Source organism: Triticum aestivum, chromosome 2B (assembly GCF_018294505.1).
Source record: "Triticum aestivum cultivar Chinese Spring chromosome 2B, IWGSC CS RefSeq v2.1, whole genome shotgun sequence".
Taxonomy (NCBI): Eukaryota; Viridiplantae; Streptophyta; class Magnoliopsida; order Poales; family Poaceae; genus Triticum; species Triticum aestivum.
In genome coordinates, this window is record NC_057798.1 from 58,998,884 (window position 1) to 59,021,937 (window position 23,054).

The following is a 23,054-nucleotide window of genomic DNA, read 5'->3' on the forward strand; positions in this document are numbered from 1 at the left end:
CAGCACCAGAATCCCGAAGGAGCATCATCGAAAACCACCATCCGCGAACCCGAAGCCATTCTCCAACCCTAGCCACCGCCATTTCCCATCTCATCTCCATACCCACCACCATCACCATCACATCAGCAAACCACCATCCGCGAACCAGAAGCCATTCTCCAACCCTGAAAGAAGGTTCAACACCAAAATAAAGATTTTCGCAAGAAAGGAAAACACTGAAATGAAGAAGGTTCAAATAGTGTGATGTTATGTGATTTGTACAACAAACAAGTGTAGTTGAGGTGGTTCCTGCGCCTGGTTAGCCATATGCCTTGCTTCAGCTCGTGGGTTTGAACCCCAAGTAAATAATCTATTTCTTCTTTATACTTTACCCTTGATGGAAAACCGACAACACACGAAAGGGAAAAGAAAACCGGATGGCGAGAATGGAAAAAAAAGAGAGGACAATCGGTCACGAAGTGGTTCAACATGGGGTAGAGAGATCTTTCGGTAATGTTGCTTAAAAACATAACGTTCAGTGGTTAGCAATGTACTTTTTCTTTAGTCTTCAACTTGAGCAAACCAAAACGCTTGAATTTTCGCTCCTGCTAGAATGGGACACAAAAATTCGTTGAAATCCACCATGAAAGGAGTCCGCCATGTGAGGCTGGAATATAGAGCATAATTGGTTTGATGCCAACAATTGGCATAGCCAAAATTTGTCAAAATCAAAAGTTGCCAAAATTTGACAACTTTTTGTGAGATTGATAGGAAATATTGATAGCCAACTAATCACTAGTCAACATTTGGCATTTGCCAAAATATTGACATGCCAACTTTTGGCATCAAACCAATTCTTTATCTTTACCTAATAATAAAGCAGCTATCGCTTCTTCCCGCTCACTGTCGCGGCATTTTTGCAAGAAAGTCTCTGTGTTTTTTATGTGGATCTAAGAAAATGCTTCATTTTTTACAAAACAACCTCTCTATTAAACAAAAACAACCAAACCAATCCTCCGTCTCCTCCCCTCGTCGAGATCCAAGGCGGCCGCGTGCGGGAGGAGGTGTTGCGCCGAGCCGTGAGATCTGAGCCAACACGCCACCGTTCACCAATTCGGCGCCTCCCAATAGCAGAAAGCGAGGGAGATTTAGTAGCTGACCATCACGCCGAGGATGCAAGCAGCAAGGGCACCAAGGTGCCCGTGACGGCTAGTGGGGTGAGAAAGGGGCTACATAAGCGTCGGAGCTGGAGGCGTGGTGGCTGGGAAAAGAGCCAGCGGGAGAAGGGGAAGCTCGTCAGAGGACGCACACGGCGGCGCGGTCGCGTGTGAAGCGGCCGGCTACATGGACATAGAGGCGGCGCTTGGCCACTGGCGACGCTATGGTCTTCCGGCCAGGGGGGCGAGCACATACATGAAGGGCGCGGGGGGGGGGGGGGGGGGGGGGGGGCACGCTGCTCAGGCCAGAGGGGAGGCGCGAAGGAGGCAGTCGTCCCTGGTGGCGGGGCCGGATGCGTCGGACGCGCACGGACCGACATAGTGGCCGTCCATGGCGGCGAGCGGCTCCGGGGGCGGCGACGGGGTTGGGTGGTTCAAGCAGTCGCTTCTGCAGCTACATGGGATTTCTTCATGACTATCAGCAGGTCTGAGATTTCTTCAGGACGATGACTCAGACCATATCTGGATGCAGAGAACACATATGAACTTCTCCTGAGATTGTGACTCAGCTACATGGTAATTTACTGTTAAATTATAATTTTGGCGGATTCCGCATTGCACTGAATGAAAACTGACAGTGAATGGATATTCGCTTAAAAGTCTGTAAAAACTGAGTGTCGGCATCATTGTAGACGTTCAGGAGTGATTTAGTAGGACTAAACCATGGAAAACAAACCTTTGATGGAGAAGTGTTGTTCTGAAAAAAATGAAAAAATGGGTTCATAACTTCATATGCTAAACTGAAACCATGCATATTTGAATAGCAGGATTAGAGTTCAGAATCTGAAGTTTGTCCCGCATTGCATCATCAAGTAAAAGACTGTAGTTTGTACTCCTCATGTGTGATGCACTTGCAGGGTCAGAGTTGGTAGCCATCCCCTGGACAGGGCGCCATGTCTAGGGCTGTTGGCGTGCTTGAGCGGATGATACGCGGATGTTAGCTGCGAGGTGGAGAAGGAAGATGCCGTGGATGGATTTTGGTAGCTCTGATGACAACAGTTTCAACTTAGTAAGCCATATGTTGATATTCATGTGACTGTGATCTCGGAAATGAAAGTTCATAGGAAAGGAACGGAAGCCTTCACTGAACATAGAGTTGTGTTGTACCTGTAGTGAGAAAGGTTTGTAGAGGATAAAATATGTTTCGAGATTAAACAAGTTATGATTATTAGTCATGGCAGTTATAGGAACAGCTAGAATCAACTAGGTGTTGTAATGCTGGACTAAGGATGGACCTTGCTTGAAGAAATCAAAATATGTGCAGCCCTCCATGAATAATATATCCCGTATATTTCCATTGTGTTTTGCAGAATTGTTCTTGGAAGCGTACCGGGTAGGTCATATATTTAACAAACCTCTGAAGCGATGCAGTTTGTCTTTTCTTGAACACGCACCAGGTACATCTCAAAACCATTTTCTGTAATCATGGAACCGAGTTTGGAGCTGAAATGTTTCCAGTTTAACCACAAGGCAAAGACCATTTTAACCACGGCGAACAGTAAGCCAAGTATTACACTCGGTTTAAAGCTCACGACTTAGCAAGTTTTGACTTAGAGCCTATAAGCCAGGTGTTACTAGATAATCTGCAACTCGGGTGTAATCTAGTGTAACACCTGGCTCTATACGATTACACTCGAGTCCTAAATTAAAACATGTAGGCTCTATACGATTGTATACATTAAACCAATAATTTTGGATAAGACAGGTGGAAGTTCTTTTTTGATAGGCCAATTTTGACGCTACAAAGAGATTATTTAAGAGATTAAGAAATAAAAAGGACGGTTTTACTTTCTGGGCACTGTATTATTCTGTGATAAGCTACAGCAGACTATATCATGTACCGTCCAATAAGCATACCGTATGTTTACATATGGGTTGTTTCATAGGATTCAAGCCATCGAGTACCATCAAACCAAATCAACACTGCAGCAACCGATTAAAGGAGAAAATATCACAAGAGAAATGGATTGCATCGCGTGGAATTAATTTAGCAATTCATCTTAAGAGACAAAATACTGGAGAACAACTTTGCAAGAAATAAAATCCTACACAAAATTATCAGAGTCATGGGACACTACCTTACAAGAAAATCATCTCTGCCGACTTGTTCACCTTCATCACCCATTCTCCGATTTCATTCTTCAGTCTAATCTGCAACTCTCGCGGCCCCCTCGGAAAGACAACACACACTCGTTCAAGAACCCGCGCATTGCAGAGCAGCAGCTTGGCCATGCACCTCTGTGCCTCGTGGCCCTGGTAGTGCACCAGGTTGATCTCCCTCACCCGCTTCTCCAAGCACGGGATCGAAACATCCGGAACCATGAGTTCATCGTTGAGCTCGTGAGGGTGCACCCAGACGTCCTTACTTGGTTTCATGAACAGCGTCAAAATTTCAATGCATGGAGCCTGCTCGAGTATCCTAGTCACCGCCTCGATGCTGCCTTGATGAAGATATCCTGTCAGTTCAAGCTTCCATAGGCTCAGTTATGAGGGGAATCCCGTGAGGGATTCACTCTCAATGTCTGAACCGAGATGAGTTGACACTAGATGTAAATGCCTTGTGGCGGTGAACTGCTCGAGGAACATTCTGAACCGGGAAAAATCTCCATTGCGAACCTTCTTGCCGCAGAAGCCGATGTGGCATGAAGATATCTTGCGCGCACCGTGGAGGGTCACGAGCGATTCCGCAGGCACGGCACCCCTGTACTCGAACTCCCTCAGCTCCGAAGCATCGACGGTCACACTGACCAGGGTGTGGCAGCACCGTATGGCGAGCCTACGGAGGTGCTTGTCAAGGACGGTTATCGTCAAAGTGTCGCACCACTCCAGCGTAAGGTCGACGAGGTGAGGGCAGCAGGAGATGAGCCGCTGGATGCCGCCGCAGTCCAATTCGCTGATGCTGCTCAGGAGCAACGTCTCGAGGAGCGGCAGGCGTATGATCTCCGGCGGATCCAGATCGCAGCCGCCGAGGCAGAGCGTCCGTATGGCCACGCTAGAGAAGAGGCTTACTGGTAGCGTGAACATATCCGCTACGTAGTGGTTGTAGGGCACGGGGCAGCGGTCGTCTGCCTCACTGACGGCGCCACCGTGGTGGTCCGGCTCCCCAGCGTAGTGCTCCCCCATGACGGTGAGTTGTAGGCGAAGGTCAAGGTGGAGCTCCGGCCCGCTCCGGCGCAGAAGGTGGGAGAGCCACTGGCTCACAACGGGCCCGTCCCAGTCGTAGTAACCACCGAAGTGAACGCGGAAGGCGCGCGGCGCGGCGTTGCGGTCGCCTGTGCAGCGCCGGCGGCAGAGGAGAGCCGCATTGACGTCGTCGAGGAACGCCCCGTTCTTGCTCCGGCGATCCCCGGCATTCAGGTAGAAGGTGTAGTCGTCCCCGCGGAAGGGGGCAACGTACTCCACGAAGGAGATGGTGTGGACGTAGGCGAACTTGTGGCGCCAGCTCCTGGCGAGCACGGCGGCGCGGGCGGCCTCCTTGGTGGGGAGGAACGAGAGGACGTGGCCGATGACGCCGTCCGGCAGCTCGCTGAGCCGATCTCGGCCGCCTCCGCCGCGGTTCGGCGAAGCCATCACGTACGTCCCGGTGCCTGTGGCCGGTGGCGATAACAAACTCACGATCGGGCCGAGAGATAAATCTCGTCGGGTTCCTTGTTGATCCTAGGTCGGTTCCGATTAGTTTGGTATGTGGCCGAACACTCCGTAATGAAATTATAGCTCTCTCTCCTCTCCATTTTTTTACCTATCAAATTATAGCTCTCTCTCCTCTTGTTGTACTTAGACAGTCAGAAAATTGTCGTAATAAGGCCCAAGAGGACTTGCTGACAATGAAAAACGTTGATCAGAAAGGCCATACCTGCAAATACACCAACAAAAACGAGAACTGACCGAATTTATACAGATCTACTAGAGACAAGCGTGGACCGGGGCCAAACAAATCCACCGAGAACCAACGTCGACCAGATCCAATACATGTTGGAGGCACACCTCCACACGGTCTCTATCGAAGACTCTAGGGCACCGACGCCACATCGTCGCCCCAACCAAGACACTAAAACTACATAAAGCAAGGACGCGTCAAGGGGGCAACAGGTGTCGAAAACCCTAATTCTTATTACAAGTTTGTTCTGTTTTATGCGAGTAAATTATCAAAATGTTTTGTTGTGTATCAATAAAAAATGAATTTGATTTCAAATTTGGATTTGCTGTGTTGTTTTCTCGACCAGCAAATATATATACACTTAAATAATGACAGATATACAGTTTCTGAGCGCTCCATCGGAAACAGCTTAATTTCAGCCAAGTCTCCTTGACGTTGATGATATTCATTGTTTACACCAGGCATCATGTGTTTGCATCAATACAATGATCTTCTACCTTTTGCTAGGTACACACCACATAACTTTAACACAAATGTTAAGTCACATAAACCAATGTTCATTATTCAGGAACACACAAACTGGCGTGCATCTCTTGCACCTTTTTATTATCTGGTTTCATCTACAACTCAGTACTACTACCTCTGATTGATCAAGTCACAGGTGATCGATCGGCATCTGCTTTACATTATTTTTTGAAGCTCTGGTTGCTATTTCTTCTCTTGTAAAATTTCTTGACCGCGGAGGATGCTGACCTTGCACTAGCTTCAGCCAGATCGCCATTTTCTCGCTCACGCATTTCCGAATCCATGCTTCCCCTCCTCAGCGACGAAAGGGTCCTTGCAAGGTCGCTCTCGTTGTCCACTTTTTGGGTTGCCATAGCATGCTTCTCCATCTCATTATCCTCAGGGGCGTCTTCCTTTGACATTTTCTCTCCAGTTTCAGTATCAGATTCCTTTTTCTGCTCCTTGTCTGAAGCAATTTCGATATGTGTAGTTTCCTTGTCTGAACTCTTTGCGTGATCTGAAGTTGTTTCGTTCGTCTGCTTTGGTATTTTCCGTGGCCTGCCCCTTGGACGCTTGGTAGTCTCTGAACTAATTGGTTCTTTGCCTTGCTTGGTAGTCCCTGAACTAATTGGTTCTTTGCCTTGCTTGGTAGTCCCTGAACTAATTGGTTCTTTGCCTTGCTTGGTAGTAATTGGTTCTTTGCCTTGTTTGGTAGTCTCTGAACTAATTGGTTCTTTGCCTTGCTTGGTAGTCTTTGAACTAATTGATTCTTTGCCTTGCTTGGTAGTCTCTGAACTAATTGGTTCTTTGCCTTTAGCTTGTACAGTATTGACCCTCTTTTCTTTTGGGTCAGACCGAGGATTCATGCTAGCAGAGGTGCCGCCATGAGCTGCAACATGGTGAGGTAAAATCATTAGGCACAATAAAGAGGAAACACACAACACGTCATATTGAGCTATAATCAAAGTAATGTATGAAGTGCATATTGGTTCGAAACTTTGCTTGTATCGACCGCTGTCAGGTTTGACATATATACTTTGGTTCTCCAAATTTATGATTCAGTAACTGTACAACAAATGTTCATAAATTAGGTAACTATTATACAGACTGAGGCCAAACAGAACATGAAGGAGAGGAACTGCTGTAGAACATTGTCCAGATACTATATCAAAAGATTGTAAACATTGTAGCCTGTGTACTTCCAATGTCTTCTCTACAACAATTTAAACCAAAACATCACTCACAAGATTCTAATATTAAACAACAGAACTTGATATGCAGAGTTTAACTTTCATTCCTGGGACATGAACATGATGTGCAGATTTTGTCAAAGCGTGCAGATCTTTTTCAATTTCATTCAAATGTTTCCAGCATTTATAGTAGCAAGTAGAGCGCCAAATGGGAGAGAGTACAAAATGTCAATACCCTTGCTGGGAGCTACCAAATATCCACCAGGATTTTCAGTTCAAGCGGACCAGTGTCGTGTGTGGGTGTTGGGCGGGGCCTCTACTCAGACAGCGACCAGCATCTCCTGATCTAGGTCAGTGGCATGGACTGGGCCCTATGGGTTGAAGTGGAGATGGGTCAGGCCCAATACCGGTTCAACACTTCCCCTCAAGATGGGTGGTAGATATCTATCAACCAATCTTGCTCTGTTAAAATAAAATAAAAATTCAACCCCTCTTGCCATATGCCAAGATACAATCCTCTGCTCCTAGTAGCTTTGTCAAGCAAACTGCAACCTGCTGCCCAGAACTGACATGAGTAAGGCTGATGATCCCATCATCAAGTTTCTCTTTAGTGAAGAAGCAATAAATTTTCACATGGTTTGTCCTATCACGTTAAACTGGGTTATTGACAACGCTTTATAGCTAACTGATTGCCACACAACACTCTCAAGGGTCACTTCCTCAGAAGTTTCAACTCGCTCGATAGGTACTTCACCCATAGCATCTCACTAAACCCTTGAGATAAAGCTCTATACTAAGCTTCCGTTGTTGATCTAGACACAACTGTCTGTTTCCTGCTTCTCCATGACCCAAATTTCCTCCCAAAAAACACATAATAGCCGTTGATCTTCTATCATCTTCATAACTGACCCAATTAGAGTCACTATAGCCAGGCCCCATACTTGTTCGACACCTCCCAAGCACAAATTCAACTCCCTGATGCATCTCATGTACTCTATGAATATATTACCTGGGCATGTTCCTTGACTCCTGAAATCTCCATTGTGCACGGCATGCAAGAGTAGTATATAAATATATCTCAAGTACTCTAATAACATTATGAAATATAAAATTACAAGCACAATATTCTTGGTGTATTCTGCGTATTAGTATTAATAGATAAGGAGTTTGAGCGTTTGACTGAACTACCAGAGATAAAGTTCAGTTATACTACAATCCTCACTGCTTGCTGATTTCATGCCCCATAGCATATCAACAACATAATAATGTCAGAAATAAGCAGGGGCATATAGTAGGCTAGTGCCATAAAAAGTTAATTAACATTTAGTACAACAAAGATCAGACCAAACATTTCATATGCAGTAACTTGATGGACTACTCAATAAGAAAATAAAGTATGTAACCAGTAACAAAAAGTAGTTCAACAAAAAGTAGTATAACTGCGCCATATATAGCTATCGAGATATCACCTAACCAATAACAGTAGGAACTATACTCTGAGAACACCATGTAATCAGTAACTGCAGGAACTTACAGCGATTCGAAGTCTGGTCATCAGGTAATTTCTTTTCAAAGACCAATGATTGCACGGATTTTTGTTTTTTCTTCCCTGGTACTTTCAATCGTTTCAGCATTTTTCGAGGCTGGTAGTGAAAAAACATCTGTCAAGTATAACTCAAAGAAGATCTGAACACTTCTAAATTACCATGAAGGTACATGTACATCCAATAGCAATGACACAGGATCATTGTAGTAGAAACAAGCCTCAGTATAATCAATATTATTAATTATCGGTATATAAAAATAGAAGTGTCAGTCAAAGCAGTAAAACTTTCTATCATGGATGATATACATTAGCTGCGTACTTAACCCCGTTTTTAGGGGGTTTCCTGCATAATGCTAAATATAATGGCTCATAGGCCTAGTAATAGATAAAAACTATATTCGTAACAATTACCAGATCTGCACACCCATCGAAAGAGTAAATGTCTGTAACACTTCTTCTTGGAAGATAGGCATGTCTACTTATTTCTCCAGTCTGAAGGTAGCTTATTACAGATTTCAGTGTTCGGAATAGAAGATGACTGACAGGGTCAGTATAGTACTGCACAATCAAATAATCAATGATTAAATAACAAAATGAAATTAATTCCATCAATGAATTTTAAAGGAATAGGAAGATGCTCTGTTGTAATGTACCGGGTCTTTTCTAATTCCATCGTTGCACTTTCTAAATACCAATTCTTTCACCCATCCTTTCGGTAGCCCGTCTGGATTGAATTCCACCTGTGCAAGTATCTGCAAATAGGTCCAAAGCTTAGTCCTGAAAATAGTTACAATTTTTTTTAGATATTGTGTTGTTCAAATAGGAGAACAGTCCCAGCAATAGTCATACATTATCTTCAGAGATGGTGTCACACAGCCCCTTCACATCGCATTCAGAAATCTTCCCTTCATTCACATAGCGCAATACATCTTCTTTTGAGAAGAATCGCATTCCAGTAGGCAGATGAACGTAAAACTACAAAAGACATCCGGACATGGTAAAAATGATGGCTAATCTCTTGAGGCACTGCTACAAAATATGACTACCAAATTAACATTGTTTATTTATTATGTTCACCCACTCTCTAGCTCTACCCAATGGAATTAAAATATTTTATCTCTATACAGACAATGTATTCTACTCCCTCTGTCGGAAAATACTTGTCATCAAAATGGATAAAAAGAGATGTATCTAGAACTAAAATACATCTAGATACATCCCCTTTTATCCATTTTGATGACAAGTATTTCCGGACGGAGGGAGTATTAAACAAGAAAAAAAAATACATAGAGCCATTCTAGAAGCAAGCACAGAGCAGTAGTAACTTAGAAATAATACATTGTTCTTTTCAGATACATCTGAACAAGTCTGTCATACTTTTTTGATCTCTTATGTGTGTGCTGCACTAACCTCCCACCACATATGGACAAATCTGAGTTGCCATTTTTTTTCAAGAAAATGACAAGCCAAAAACTAGCATATGCCAAATGTTAATGTGTAAGCAAGTTGAAATCAACCTTGTACATTTTGTCACGCATCGTCCCAGCTCTGACCTCAACCACCCAACCGTCCGGAAGCCACGAATGCATTTTCTGTATGCAACATTCAGGGAATTACGTACATCTCAAATGTAATCAACACATGACATTGAAAAAACCTCACTCACATGAAGCTCGTTGTCCTCAGCACATGCCTCCGACTCCAATATGCGCTCGTCCATCTCTGAGAACAAATATTCTAGTGCCTCCATCTCCGTCGAGAATGTGTACTCTGACACTGGCGAAGTGTAATACTGCAATAAAACAACGAGAAAGCGACAAAAATTTATTTGTGACCTCTATTGTCTTCTGCTTCTTGTTCTCTTTCTCTTTAGGCGCATGTATGTCTGCGAGGAGCTGCTTACTGCACTCAGTTGCTTCGTTTTTGCTCTTGGCATGTACTTGGCTAACTCATAAGGAATTTGTTTTCTTAATAACTCTGTTTAGTCCAGTATATACTATTTTAAATACATTTTTCAACTGCATTTTGATAGGGGAGTCCCCTCTAGTTTACACAAGATAGGTACCGCATCTCAGCCCAACATCAACATGGTCACGATAATAGATTCGGCATAGAAGCATGATAATAGATTCGGAATCACGCAAATAATGTTCAGCATACAAACAGAGTAGGGGAGTACCCGGTAGGTCGAGCCGCCATCACCATGGCGAACATTTATGATCCAACCATCGGGGAGCCAGAATGGTGCGTCCTTCAAGGCCTCTGCATTTTCATCAAATTCAACCTCCTCTGGTCCCTCTGCCTCCACAATCTCCTTCCCCTGTTTCTTTGGCTCTTCTGCCTCTGTTCGATGCTTCACCTCATCGTCATCCAAGACCGCCACCGGTGGCTCCGAGTCGTCCTTCTCTCTGTGGGAGAAGCAGCAAATAGTGGCACGGATGCTAAATTAGACAGTCGCTGACAAATGAGCACCACAAAGCATGATGCACAGCTTGACAGAACAAATATAATTTTGTTGACATAATAAACCATATAAAAGCAATCTTGTCAAAATAGACATAGCAATCTACTCCAATTAGCTAGGAATCGCAAGCCCAGACCATGGCAGCACCAACGTCACGAATTTCAGCATATGACAAACTCACGGTTCACGCATGACAGGACAGAGGAAGCAGGGGCGAACCTGGCGCGAACGGACCGCCGGGAAGGAGAAGCCCCGCGCTTTCTCCGCGAAGGAGGGGAGGAGGAGGGGCCGCCGGCGTCGGGCGGAGGGGCGACGGGGGCTGGGGCCGGGGCGGGCGGCGCCTCGTCGTCCGGCGGCTGGCGGCGGGCACGCGCCCGCGCGGAGCGGCGAGGGCCCGAGCCGGAGGGGGTGGTCATCGGAGGGAGGGCTCGCTAGCCGTCGCCGGCCACCGGCTCGCGGCGCGAGGAACGGTGAGGTGGGTGGGATCGGTCGGTGGCCGGCCGCGGCTGGCACCGCGCTGTGGAGAGCAGAGTGTTCCGCGAGTGGAGGCTGGGGGCAGGGAGCAGGTGTCTAGGGGAGTGGGCGTGGCGTGTGGGCCCCGTGGTGACTGGTCGGGCCCGCCATCTAGCCTTGCCGTTACCGCGGCAGGAAACGTGACGTGACAGATGGACGAGTTCTGCGCGCGAGGGTGGCACGTGAGGCGCATGCGGCCGGCATCCGCCTCCGGCCACGGAAAACCAGCACCATGCCCACGCTCGACCCGATGAGTACCCTCAAAGCCAGCGTTTTCTTTTTTTTAACGAAAGCTCAAGAATAGCCCGGCTTTGAATTAACAAAGCCATCAACGGGCTAGGATTACAAAACTGCCATTTACAACAAGAAAACAAAGAGCGGAAATAAATATACATTGTGCTCGGTAGAACAACTCGAAGGCATAGAACAATGTCATCAAACGCCGCTATGCCGAAACCAGCTAACCTACTAAGGCTATGGGAGGAAGGCACCACCATACATGTTTTGTGTCACTGGCTGCCACCATAGAGAAAACAGGGGCAACACATGACATGACTCCGCCTCCGCAAAGGGCCTCTACCCTTTCGCCCGGGCTCGACGGGTGCCGCACCGGCGGCCTGTGGAGTGGTTCACCCTAGAACCCAGATCATAATTCCCAAGCAGCCAAAGGAGAGGCACCAGGAACAAACCCACACGAAACGGGGAGCCGAACACCCAGTCACCGTTGCCGGCAGCAGCAAGGCAGAGCACCGGACGAGAGTTGTCGAAATGAAAGCGTTGAAAAACCCCGGAGAAGGCCAAGAGTATGCAGCACCACGCATTGGTCAAGAATAGGAGTCTCCATAGCCCATGGCACGAGAGAGGGACCCCGATCCCCTCGCACCAGCTGCTTAATCCCTCCACATCTGGACCCGAGCAAGTTGCCGAAGATGAAGATCAGACCAATACAATCTGTCGTCGTACCACCACCGACTCCACCACCACTTGAGCACTTCCCTGACGACGCCTTCAGGAAGGATCACGCCACCAAGGTGTCGTCGTCGCCATGAATCGAGGAACTGAGGCTTTCACCTGAGCTGCTGGGTGGGGTGGGAGGTGCAGGAAGCCCACCGAAGCCTTCAGCAGGGAAAACGACGCCCAAAGGCGACATCTTCAATGTGGACGCCACGTCGGCCAGGGGTTTCCCCCGGATCCGCACCCAACCACCAGATCTGCACACCCGCCATCCAGAAAACGGCGACCGGAGCCACTAGGGACAGAGGGCGGCGCGGATCGGGAGCAGATCGAGGTTGTGGACGCCGATTCTCCAAGGTACAGCCGGCCTACGGGAAGCTGCTGCAGCCGCCGACGCCCGCCACCTCCACGCCGCCAGCCGACCAGGAAGGCGGCCCACCTGCACCCTGCGGCGCCGCCCGCTGCATAGGCCACGCCGCTGGCCGCCGCCCCGGATGCCGAGGCTCTCCACGCAGGGTGGATCCGCCGAGGTCCCCGCTTTCAAGGGTATATAAGGGGAATTGTTTCCCCCTCTCCGAAGCAGTGACAGGGGAGCGGTTCTTTCTTCCAATGTCGACGAAGCTGCAGGCTCCTCTCCTCTTGTGGACCAGACAATTTTTGCGTCGGAGATGACTGGTGCCAGTTCTGAAACCCCTCGGCAGCGGCACCACCGGAGGACACTAGAGCCGTGATCGAAAAGATGCTCTCCAGCCGATGACCCACACCGACAAACGTGTCGTCATTCGCGGCGCGACGCATGTCTCTCCGGACTCATAGCATCTTTGCTGACATGGCATTCTCTTCTTTACAATAGATGCTTAGGCAACCGTGACAGTAAAAAAAATTGACCATGTTGGTGCTTGTATGGACCTAGAAGGACTATTTTGTAAAATTTCCTGGGAGAGGTTCATGTAAATCATCTTGGTGTTTTCTCCCCTCGGTTGCTCCAAAGAAAAGCCACGTGTAATGTATTTTGTGGTATTATGTGAATATAAACGCGACACTTGTTCTAAAAAGAGTACCCCGATGAGCACCCAATGTAGGATCAAAGTGAAATTCACACAACCCTCGAAATGGAACCCCAAGCGAAATCGAATATGTACAACGCCTAGCTGGGGGATGGATGCCCTGGGAAATGTGTTTTCTTTAAGACCCTCTGGAGTACATGATGGATTATGGATGGGCTTAGGCCCATATAAGACACTAATCCTTAGTTAATCTTGAGGCCCATGTATGAGATGACAGATGGTGGGAAGTTTAGTCCCACCTTGCTAGTTGAGGAGAGTTGAGACCTCTTTATAAGGGATACTCTACAACTTGTCATTGGGAGCTGGGGAAGAGGAGTGGTACACACGCGCTCCTCCTCCTCCTCCTCACGCCCGCCCCGCCCCGCCCAGCCTACAACGTTGGACTTTGGTCTGACTTGCGTTGCCGGGATTTCTGACTTGCGTTGCCGGGATTTGCGGGGAGTGTGACCCTTCTCCGACTCCCTTGCTGGGAGTGCGTCGACTCGGTCGTGGGCCTCCGCCCAGGCCCACGACTTCCTACCCGTTGCTCTGTGCTGTCTCCGGCGCCCCCATCCCGACGACCGCGTGCACGGTTGGTCGGGAGAGCAGGTGCCTCCGGAACCCCGCCATTCGAGATCTTGCCCGGCGGATCGGCAATAAGGTTTTTGGGGAGCGTCTTGACGCGCCTGCTTCCGATCCATCCCCAGCTCCGTCCGCCTCTGCTCCCACTACTTCCCCTGCATTAACACCATGGCCGCCGCCGCCGCCAAGAAGAAGGCCACAGACGAAGCCGAGGCTGCTGCTGCCGCCGTCGCGTTGGCCAACCTATGATTTGTTCATCCCTCATTTACCCGTGTTTATGCTAGCCGTATATGTGCTGCTCATAGATGGTTTGCTTCTATGTTCTGTACGTGCTAGTATGCCTAGGAATGGATATGAGATGCGTACCGTATTTGCCATGCTTACTGTTTATTCGTGGATTAGTCTAATTGGAAAAGTGCTAATATTTCCAACAGTACCAACAAATCAAAACAGATGGACGAGGCCCAATATGTCTTCAACGCGCTCAAAGAATACTTGTCGAGCCCCCACGCATCTCATGAGCCCAAAGCCTGATGAAACTTCTGATATGGGGTGAACTGTAGTGCTCGCCTTATCATGAATTGGAGGTGAGCTCGAGGATGAACACAAAGAAATGGGGGGAAACACAAAATCATAAGGGCAACAAAAGAGGAAATCCACAAGCCAACATATATACATGTATCGTAAACAAAGGTCAATACAAGAGGTCTCATGCATCCAACACTTTGACGGGAAATAGATAACAAAGGTAGGATAGTTTGATCTCCATATCATAAGAGACTGAGGTCTTGTATTCCAAGAGGAGTCTTCACCCCGTAAGTTGCCCTACTGGTAGTCTGGTGAGTGCATTTTGTGTGGTATTTTGCTTAGCATCTTTGCATATTACTCGTAGGATTTTCTACACTTTACCGCCCTTTTTGCTTGATTTCGCCATGATCCCCAAAGAAATTGGTGGTTTTGAGTACTAAATAGAAAGCACATATTTTTGGTGTGGAAATATGTTGATTGCACGTTATAAGGGCCTTCTATACTAAGATATGAGCACGTCGGAGGAAACCTAGTCGCGGTTGGCGTTCCAAATGAGAAGACGAGTGCGGCTGCCTCCCCCTGCCCAATTACTTCCACCCTATCCAATCCGATCAGAGAGAACGAACAAAGAGACTCCAAACAATGAAACATAAGTTGAAACCCTCAACTCCATAGGGACCCGAGGGGATTGGTAGAAGAGCATCAGTCCACCAAGGCTTCGATCACGGAGGCCATGACATCAACCACCACCACCACCACCATCATCATCAGCCACATCCTCCGCATTGAATCCTCCATTCATCTCGCTGTAATCCAAACCCCTAGTGTGGATCTATACATGTATCACACTAATCATTCTACATGCCTCTTTTTTTGAGTAAATCCCTAGTTCTTGGGGATAAAAATGAACCCTAGTATTTACAGAGTTGAACACCGATAAGATATATGATCTTTGCTATATGATCGTGTTAATGTTATTCTTGATACCGCCCGAACATTGACTGCACAATATTTAGCCCATTGGGGTTGAAGGATATTATTATCTCTGTGATGCAGGCTTAGAGATAGAAGTTACATATCTCCTTAGTGGATCAATGGTAAGGGAATAATGGAGACTCATATGTTTTATTTTATGTCCACGGGGATGCCCTTAGTCAATGTCGTACTCCGTCGGTAGGTATTGGAGGGATGGTGGTGGCATGCATGATACAGAGCTATTGCAGTACGCACATATCGTATTATTGGCTCCACCCGCACAATTCACAAAAAAAAACGGATTACGTATCTGAAGCAAAGATTGTGTTTCTACACAATTAAGTATAATAAACACTAATTCTTAAAAAGGTATAATAAACACTAGTGGTGAATTCGAACTCACTGAGAACACCTTTAGCCCTGCTTCAGTTTCATCTTTTTCATTACTCTCTTGTTCTTATTGTTATTCTTGCACGCTTCGGTTATTGCTTTCCCACACACACTCTTGCAATATTTTCACCTTTGCATCGCTTGTTATTGGGATATAAATAACTTCTAGGCAGATTATGATAAACCTCTATAAGGGACAAAATACTATTTCCTCATCTATTCATGGGATCTATACTCTTACTTCAAAAACAAGCACAACTAAACCATATGCACTTGGAGGACATAAAGTTATTTTTCTGGCACCGTTGCTAGTGAGGTAAGCGCCTTTGGTCCTTTTTTCAAGTTTTGGTTTATTATTGTGTACTAAATTGTTTTGCAGGTTCTAAGTAACCATGGTTGAGCTTGAACATCTATATCAACTCACTGCATTGAAGCTCTCGGTGCCACCTATAAAGGAAATCTTCACATCCTTAGGCCCGAGACCAAATGGAGTAACTTATGAAATTAATCTGAGTCTACTCCGTATGCTGCAAAGTAAGCAATTTACAGATGGTGCTATAAAATATGTGTATCAACATATGTAGCTATTTGATAAGATATGTGGAATATTTAAATTAAATGGCTTTACTTATGATGAGATGAAACTCGAGCTTTTTGATTTCACATTTTGGCCGCCAAAGCAAAAACATGGCTATTAACTTATACCACATGTACTTTTGACACTTGGGAAAAATTAGGTACTGCATTGTTATTAACCCCCTTTTATCCAGGAAAAAAAATCTTATGAAGTGAGGTGCGAGGTGCATTATCTGTTATTTGAAACAAAAGCCAGGTGAAAGTCTTATTAAAGCCCATCGAAGGTACCATACTCTACATGATAATTGTCCTCATCATATTTTACCACCATGGTTGTTATTACATATTTTTTTATGGAGGGCTAAATGATAGGAGTATGGTTGATGTAGGCTTTGCGTCTAGATGATGATTTATAGAGTATTATATTGCTTAGGCTTGGGGATACCAGGTAGAATTCATGTTGATCATGAGACTTGGGAATTAGATAAAAGACGTGATGGAGCAGTACAACTTGATTATGATTGTATTAAATCCTTCTCGAATGCAGGAAAAGATGAAAAGCCGAGAGTGAAGTTTTTTATCTTGACTCTCATATTGATTTACATATTATCAACACCTATACTAAACAATTGCAGTTACCAAAAGAAAATTGTATTGTGAGCGTCTCAATTGTACTATGTTTCTCAAAAGCAAATTACATGATAGTTAAATCACATGTGAGTACTCGATGGATTAACCTAATTTGACGACCATGGTGTGTTGGATCTTAATCATTTGCAGTCTTTGTTTTAGAATCAATTTCGAGATCACAACGTCGTTTGATATACAATTGCGAGAGATGCGTTCCACATCGCGTTCCCACCCCCCTCTTTAGTTAGGGGACACATGGACAACATTATTCGCAATTCGATGCACACATTTCACCATATGATCTGAAGATCCAGATGTGCTGCCGCTAGGAGACCCTATTGTCATGGTTTTTGCCATTGGAGACGACGCCAGAACCTCCCCTGCGCACCACCAAGAGCATGCAAGGAGGAGATCAACACAACAAGCCATCAGTGAGGGTCATAACGTCATCACCAGCGGCGCCAGATGAAAACCACCGCCTAAAGAGAGAAACACTAGCCCTAGCAATTGCCTACCGATCACCTATCAATCGCGGCTAGCGTGAGTCTCGACCAGTTGGATGCGCATGATATCGTTCGTCCTTTGACGATTAGGAGACAACTTTTCTCTTGCATTAAACATTCAAGTTACTTTTTTTTGCATCAAACATTCAAGTTGTGTTCTGAAGCTCATCTGCTCAAATATTGGCGCGATGGAATTTATGCGACCAACAAGCCATCAGTGAGGGTCATAACGTACAACATTATGAGGCACTCTAAAATGCCTCCAAAGGCCATGGAAGTGCTTCTACATGTCTTTTGCGGCATTCCTTCAAAACGCTAGAGATGGTAGCGAAGGGAAAGGTTAATAAAGGCGTTTTGCAGTAGCGCCTCTAAATCTGAGGAACCGCGGCATTCTGAAAAGTGTCTCGAAAGCTCCAACGTTTCAGCGGCATTTTCCGAAGAAGCTGCTAAGAAGCCAGCTAGCTGAGAAAAAGTATAACGGCGTCTTGGAAAGGGCCCACGGGCTACCCCATAGTTCTCTCTCTCTCTCTGGGATATGCAGGTCAGGCCACATCATATCTTGCAATTAACACTTGAGCAAGGCCCAATGGGCTATCATATCACTATATTAACCAAACACCATATATAATCCTAAACTCATCGGCAGGCGCAATCCTTGAGACAGTGCAGATGTTTCCTCCTTTTAACCACGTCTGAGTCTTCTTCGGTAAGCAGTATGGGACTAAACAGATTGTAGCATGAGCTCGCGCACGAGAAAAAAAACTATTTAAATCGGACACCAGAGAATTCGAACATAGCGTCGACTGGATGAAGAGTTGGACGCCTACCACCAGACACTACAACACGTACAACATTACGAGGCACTCTAAAATACCTCCAAAGGCCATGGAAGTGCCTATACATGTCTTTTGCGGCATTCCTTCAAAAGGCTAGAGATGGTAGCGAAGGGAAAGGTTAATAAAGGCGTTTTGCAATAGCGCTTCTAAATCTGAGGAACCGCGGTGTTCTGAAAAGTGCCTCGAAAGCTCCAACGTTTCAGCGGCATTTTTCGAAGACGCTGCTAAGAAGCCAGCTAGCTGAGTAAAAGTATAACGGCTTCTTGGAAAGGGCCCACGGGCTACCCCACAGTTCTCTCTCTGGGATATGCAGGTCAGGCCACATCATATCTTGCAATTAACACTTGAGCAAGGCCCAGTGGGCTATCATATCAATATATTAACCAAACACCATATATAATTCTAAACTCATCGGCAGGCGCAATCCTTGAGACAGTGCAGATGTTTCCTCCTTTTAACTATGTCCGAGTCTTCATCGGTAAGCAATATGGGACTAAACAGATTGTGGCATGAGCTCGCGCATGAGAAAAAAAAATTAAATCGGCCACCAGAGAATTCAAACACAACGTCAACTGGATGAAGAGCTGGACGCCTACCACCAGACCACCTAAGCTATGGTTGTTTGGTTAACATCTGAACATCTGAACAGTGGTCAACATCCACCGGAGGCATGCATCACCAACGCGTCGAAGGCGGCCTCAATGCTGGGATTAAAACGACGATGCCGGGACCACGCGTGTCAGTACCTTTCTTATGCATGGCTGCGCAACTCGGCCCACGGCTAACCTTGTCACTGTACTGGCCACAGTACCGGCCAGTTATGCAGCTTGTCTTCGGTGTCGCCTAAGCGTCCTGCGGCGCTGTCACAGTCCGCCTCCGCTGCAAATGTCTTGCCTCAAATACGCCGCACTGGCCCTCTACTCGCGGCCGTCGGCACCGCTGAGGGGCGATTCAAAAAAGCCTCCAATACATGCCCGATTAGTAAAAGTGCCTTCAAAGCTTCTTCAATCCAAGGCACTTTTCCAAGACGCCTTCGTATATGCGGGGATTCGAGGCGAACCCAAAAAACGCCTTCTTATGCAGAGGGATTTGAGGCGGAATCAACAAATGCCTTGTTATATACAATTTGAAGGCATCTTTAATAATGCCCTTATTAAAACGCCTCCGAATAGCAACCGTGGTGTAGTGACATTGCCTGGCTATTTACCGCAAATGAACTGTTGTATGGCTCGGCTGTGGACCAGAGGACGTCGTTGACATTGTCAGACGTGATTGTAACACCTTAACTAAAAAGAGTAAATGAGGAAAACATAGCTAAAATAATGAGAATGATCAGCGCACGATCGAGTTAGAGAGTGTCCACTCTCTTAGGAGCCCAAATTCTGTTCTCGTTAACTCCGGTTGAAAAACAGGTATTTAAAGAAAACATGGTTTAATATGAAATACTTCATCACAGCACAAAAGGAACTGAAATATATGAACGGTACACTAGGAGACCACTTATGTTAGAACAAAGAGTATATATACTATCCATGCTACAACCCTTTATTTGCGTGTAAGATACTAGAATTTCTTCATCACCCGTTGGTGTATTTATGTAATTACGTTTCCTATAACTGTGGGCACTTTGGGTTACAGGCAGGGCATTTGGCCTTGCATTCATCCGGTGTCAGAAAGCATGGATGGCCCGGTAGGTTCTGGCAGCAGGAGCAGGCAAGCGAGTTCAAACTTTTGTCCGGGCAAGTTTTGGTGATGCAAAATTGCACGCTAAATTTGCTCTCATCTAACGTTGTCGAGTTGAGCAGTACATTCGCTCTAGTATTTGCGTTTATATGACCCCTTCTCCTTCCACCTTGGAGACGACCTGTTGCATGAAGTACACTATGTTATTATGCTTTTGTGCCCTCTCACGTAACAAGTTGTGGAAAGAGGCTCTGAATGGGGGGCGACAGGGGGGGCGATGCGGGGCGCCGTCCGGCGATCTCCGGACCTGTGCTCTCGGGGGCGGTGGGTCGTCCGCTGATTGGCGGCCGATTTTGGGCCTTGGCTGGATCCGATGAGGATGAGGCGGACGGAGACGGCGAGGATCCGGCGGCTTCTCCGCCTACGCCGACTCCATCAGATCTTTTTTGTGAGTTTTTTCATTCGGGATATGATGAGGATGAGGTGGCCTCAAAGGTGGACAGGGTCTTGCCGGTGGACGATCCGGCGAGGGTTGGGCTTCACGCGGGCGAGAGGAAGGAGATGGTGCGGCGCATCGTGCACAGGAGAACGGCGGCGACGGCTGTCAGGCCATGGAAGGGCCCCCTTCCGAAGGTTAGTCTTCCGAACCTAACTCTATTCGATCTGATCCGGCTTGAATCTTGGACTAAAGTTCAAAGGAAGAGAAATGTGGTCCGTTCTGGTGGTGAATCCCGGCGGCCGGCGGCGGCTATGGCGTTGTCGCCGGCGGGGGGGGGGGGGGGGGGGCGATCGGGATCGCACAGATGCGGGAGAGGCGTTTGAACGCACTCCTGGGCCGTGGGCTCGGTGCCCCTGGGGTTGGGCCGGTTCTGTGTGAGCCGGGCCCGATCGGGTGTCGGCCGGTTTTGCCTGGGTATGAGGCCCAGTTTAACCTCGCACGTTCGTCCGGTTCGTTTCCTACACCCCCATGCACGATCAACGGACCTACTGAGGGGTTTCGTTTGAGATGATCTAGGGTTTTTCGAGCTCTGCGCCGATCGAACTTTAACGAGCGTGGTGCGGGGCGAGCTAGGAGGATTCCTCCCCTCCGTGTCATGGCTGGTCGAGGTCCGCCCCCTGCCAAGTCCGGCGCCCTGGGCGGCGCGGGACGCGGTGGGCTGGTGCCGCTGGCGGGAGGCGGGCGAGGCGGGGTGGTTTTATCGGCTGGTGCTGGTCGTGGCGGTGATGGACCGCCGCTCGGGGCTGGCCGTGGTGGCGCTACCCCGGCCCCGGGCGCCGGGTCCGGTCAGGCAGCTCAGGAGGCCGGCGGCCCTAGGCCGCCGCTGCATGGTGGCACACTAGGGTCCGACGCGGGTGGCCGCGGCTCGCTGCCTGCGTGCGCGAGGCCCCCTTCGCCGGATGTGGGACGGGGTGGCCCTCGGCCACTGGTGCCGATCCCTGTGGCCGTCACGGGCCGCCTCCTCCGGCCTTAGGTGGTCAGCCCCGACCCGTGGCGATGCAGACTGGGGCAAGGCCGCCGCATTTCGTGGCCCGGCAGCCGCCGAATTTGACGCCACCAGTGTTGAAGCAGGCTCAGTTGCCGTAGGGTTCGGCTGGGGGGGAGATTCTTCGGTGCCTCATCGGCAGTGGGGTGACGATGGGCTTAACGCCTATGGTGATGGACAACACCGGGGATCCTCGTCCACAGGTGGTGGGCGGGGGTATGCCTGGCAGAGTGATGGCTCGAACAAGAGGCCATTCCTGGGGCCGATGGGCGGATTTGTCGAAGGGGTGTCTGGACCGGCTAATCGTAACCGCGGTGGTTTCCGTGGTAACCGTGGTGGCCGAGGTGGACGCTATCGTCCTAGGCAGCATCCTGTTGTCGTTGACCAGACGGCGGTTGACGTGGCTACTGAGGAGACCGGGTTGTCTTGCCAGGCTATGGAGGTGGTGACGGCACTGGCGGACGTGGTTGTTCCTGGTAATGGTGAGGTCGAGGTTATGTCGGTGGAGGGCTCTGACAGGGCTGAGCTGGACAGGGCCGCCAAGTTTGCGCGCAAGAAGGAAAGAATGCTATGCTACCGCTGTGGTAATAAGGGCCACTTCATTGCTGAGTGTGTGGCAGTTCTATGTGATACGTGTGGTAAGCCAGCCCATGAGTCAGGGGCATGTCCGCTTTTGAGAGAGCAGTTACCGAGTCTGATGATGTACGGCGTGTACTGTTCTGAGCTCACGTTTTTTGAGTCTCCGACCGAGCGGGAGGTTGCTGATGAGGTGCGCAGTATAACAACTGGGGTTGTTAAAGTGACTAAAGGTGAAGTCTCTGAGGCACATATTGTGCAACGGCTCCGGGAGCTGGCTCCAGGTGACTTCCTCTGGGAGCTTGTCAGTATTGAGCCTAACGTGTTTCGGGTTGAGTTCCCGATGGTGCAGGATTTACAGAGGTTGCTGAGCTTTGGGATGTGTAAGGTGCCAGGTACGGAGGGCATTCTTGAGTTCCACGAGTGGAAGCTGACTGAGCCTCAGGGTAAACCTCTTACTCAGGCCTGGTTGTGTTTTACGGGAGCTTCGTCCAAGCCGTTGCAGGATGCCAGGGTCATTGCTAGTCTGGGTATCTTGGTTGGAAAGACAGAGCGAGTGGATATGGCCTTCACTAGAGCTCATGGGGTGGCTCGCTTACTGGTCAGTATTTTGGACATTGAGTGTGTGCCTGATGTGGTTAAGTGGGCTTATCGAGGCCAGGTGTATAACCTCCAGATTGAGTTTGAGGATGACAACCTGTTTGCTGAGGCACCTGCTGCCACTGATGTCGATATGCACGAGGGCGATGCTGGCACGGGAGGCAAGGAGACTCTAGCCGCTGATCCTGGGCGAGAGATGGCCGCGGGACCGGGGTCTGCTGCTCAGACGACCGAAGGTGGGACGGCGCCGCCATCTTCGGTGCCATCGACCACTCTGAGATTTGGTTCCATTGAACCTGCTACTGCGCCTCCGAGACTTTGGAGTGAGCGGGTGGAATCTTTGGAGGAGTTTGAGCATTCTTTACCTGCGTTGGACTTTGAGGGCCCAGGCGTGGAGGGTT

The 23,054-nt window shown here is 48.0% G+C and overlaps 2 protein-coding genes across 4 annotated transcripts; both read right to left on the reverse strand.

Moving 5' to 3' along the window:
* Positions 1-3,181: 3,181 nt before the first annotated feature.
* Positions 3,182-4,805, reverse strand: LOC123040407 (F-box/LRR-repeat protein At3g59200-like). Its single transcript, XM_044463259.1, has one exon. It carries the CDS (start codon positions 4,764-4,766, stop codon positions 3,681-3,683), a length of 1,086 nt encoding a protein of 361 aa, XP_044319194.1. The 5' UTR covers positions 4,767-4,805; the 3' UTR covers positions 3,182-3,680.
* Positions 4,806-5,486: 681 nt separating this feature from the next.
* On the reverse strand, positions 5,487-11,323 carry LOC123043463 (uncharacterized). 3 transcript variants are annotated; one of them, XM_044465922.1, is made up of 10 exons: positions 10,997-11,323; positions 10,493-10,721; positions 9,980-10,105; positions 9,831-9,905; positions 9,163-9,288; positions 8,967-9,065; positions 8,725-8,871; positions 8,302-8,410; positions 6,254-6,466; positions 5,487-6,217 (listed from the first exon to the last, which is right to left on the reverse strand). In XM_044465922.1, the coding sequence occupies exons 1-10, from the start codon at positions 11,191-11,193 to the stop codon at positions 5,760-5,762; spliced, it is 1,779 nt and encodes a 592-aa protein (XP_044321857.1). In that variant the 5' UTR covers positions 11,194-11,323; the 3' UTR covers positions 5,487-5,759. The 3 variants fall into 3 exon arrangements, with proteins under 3 accessions (XP_044321857.1, XP_044321856.1, XP_044321855.1); XM_044465921.1 differs by having other exon boundaries at positions 5,487-6,181; positions 6,218-6,466; positions 10,997-11,322; XM_044465920.1 differs by having other exon boundaries at positions 5,487-6,466; positions 10,997-11,320.
* Between the last annotated feature and the right edge of the window lie 11,731 nt (positions 11,324-23,054).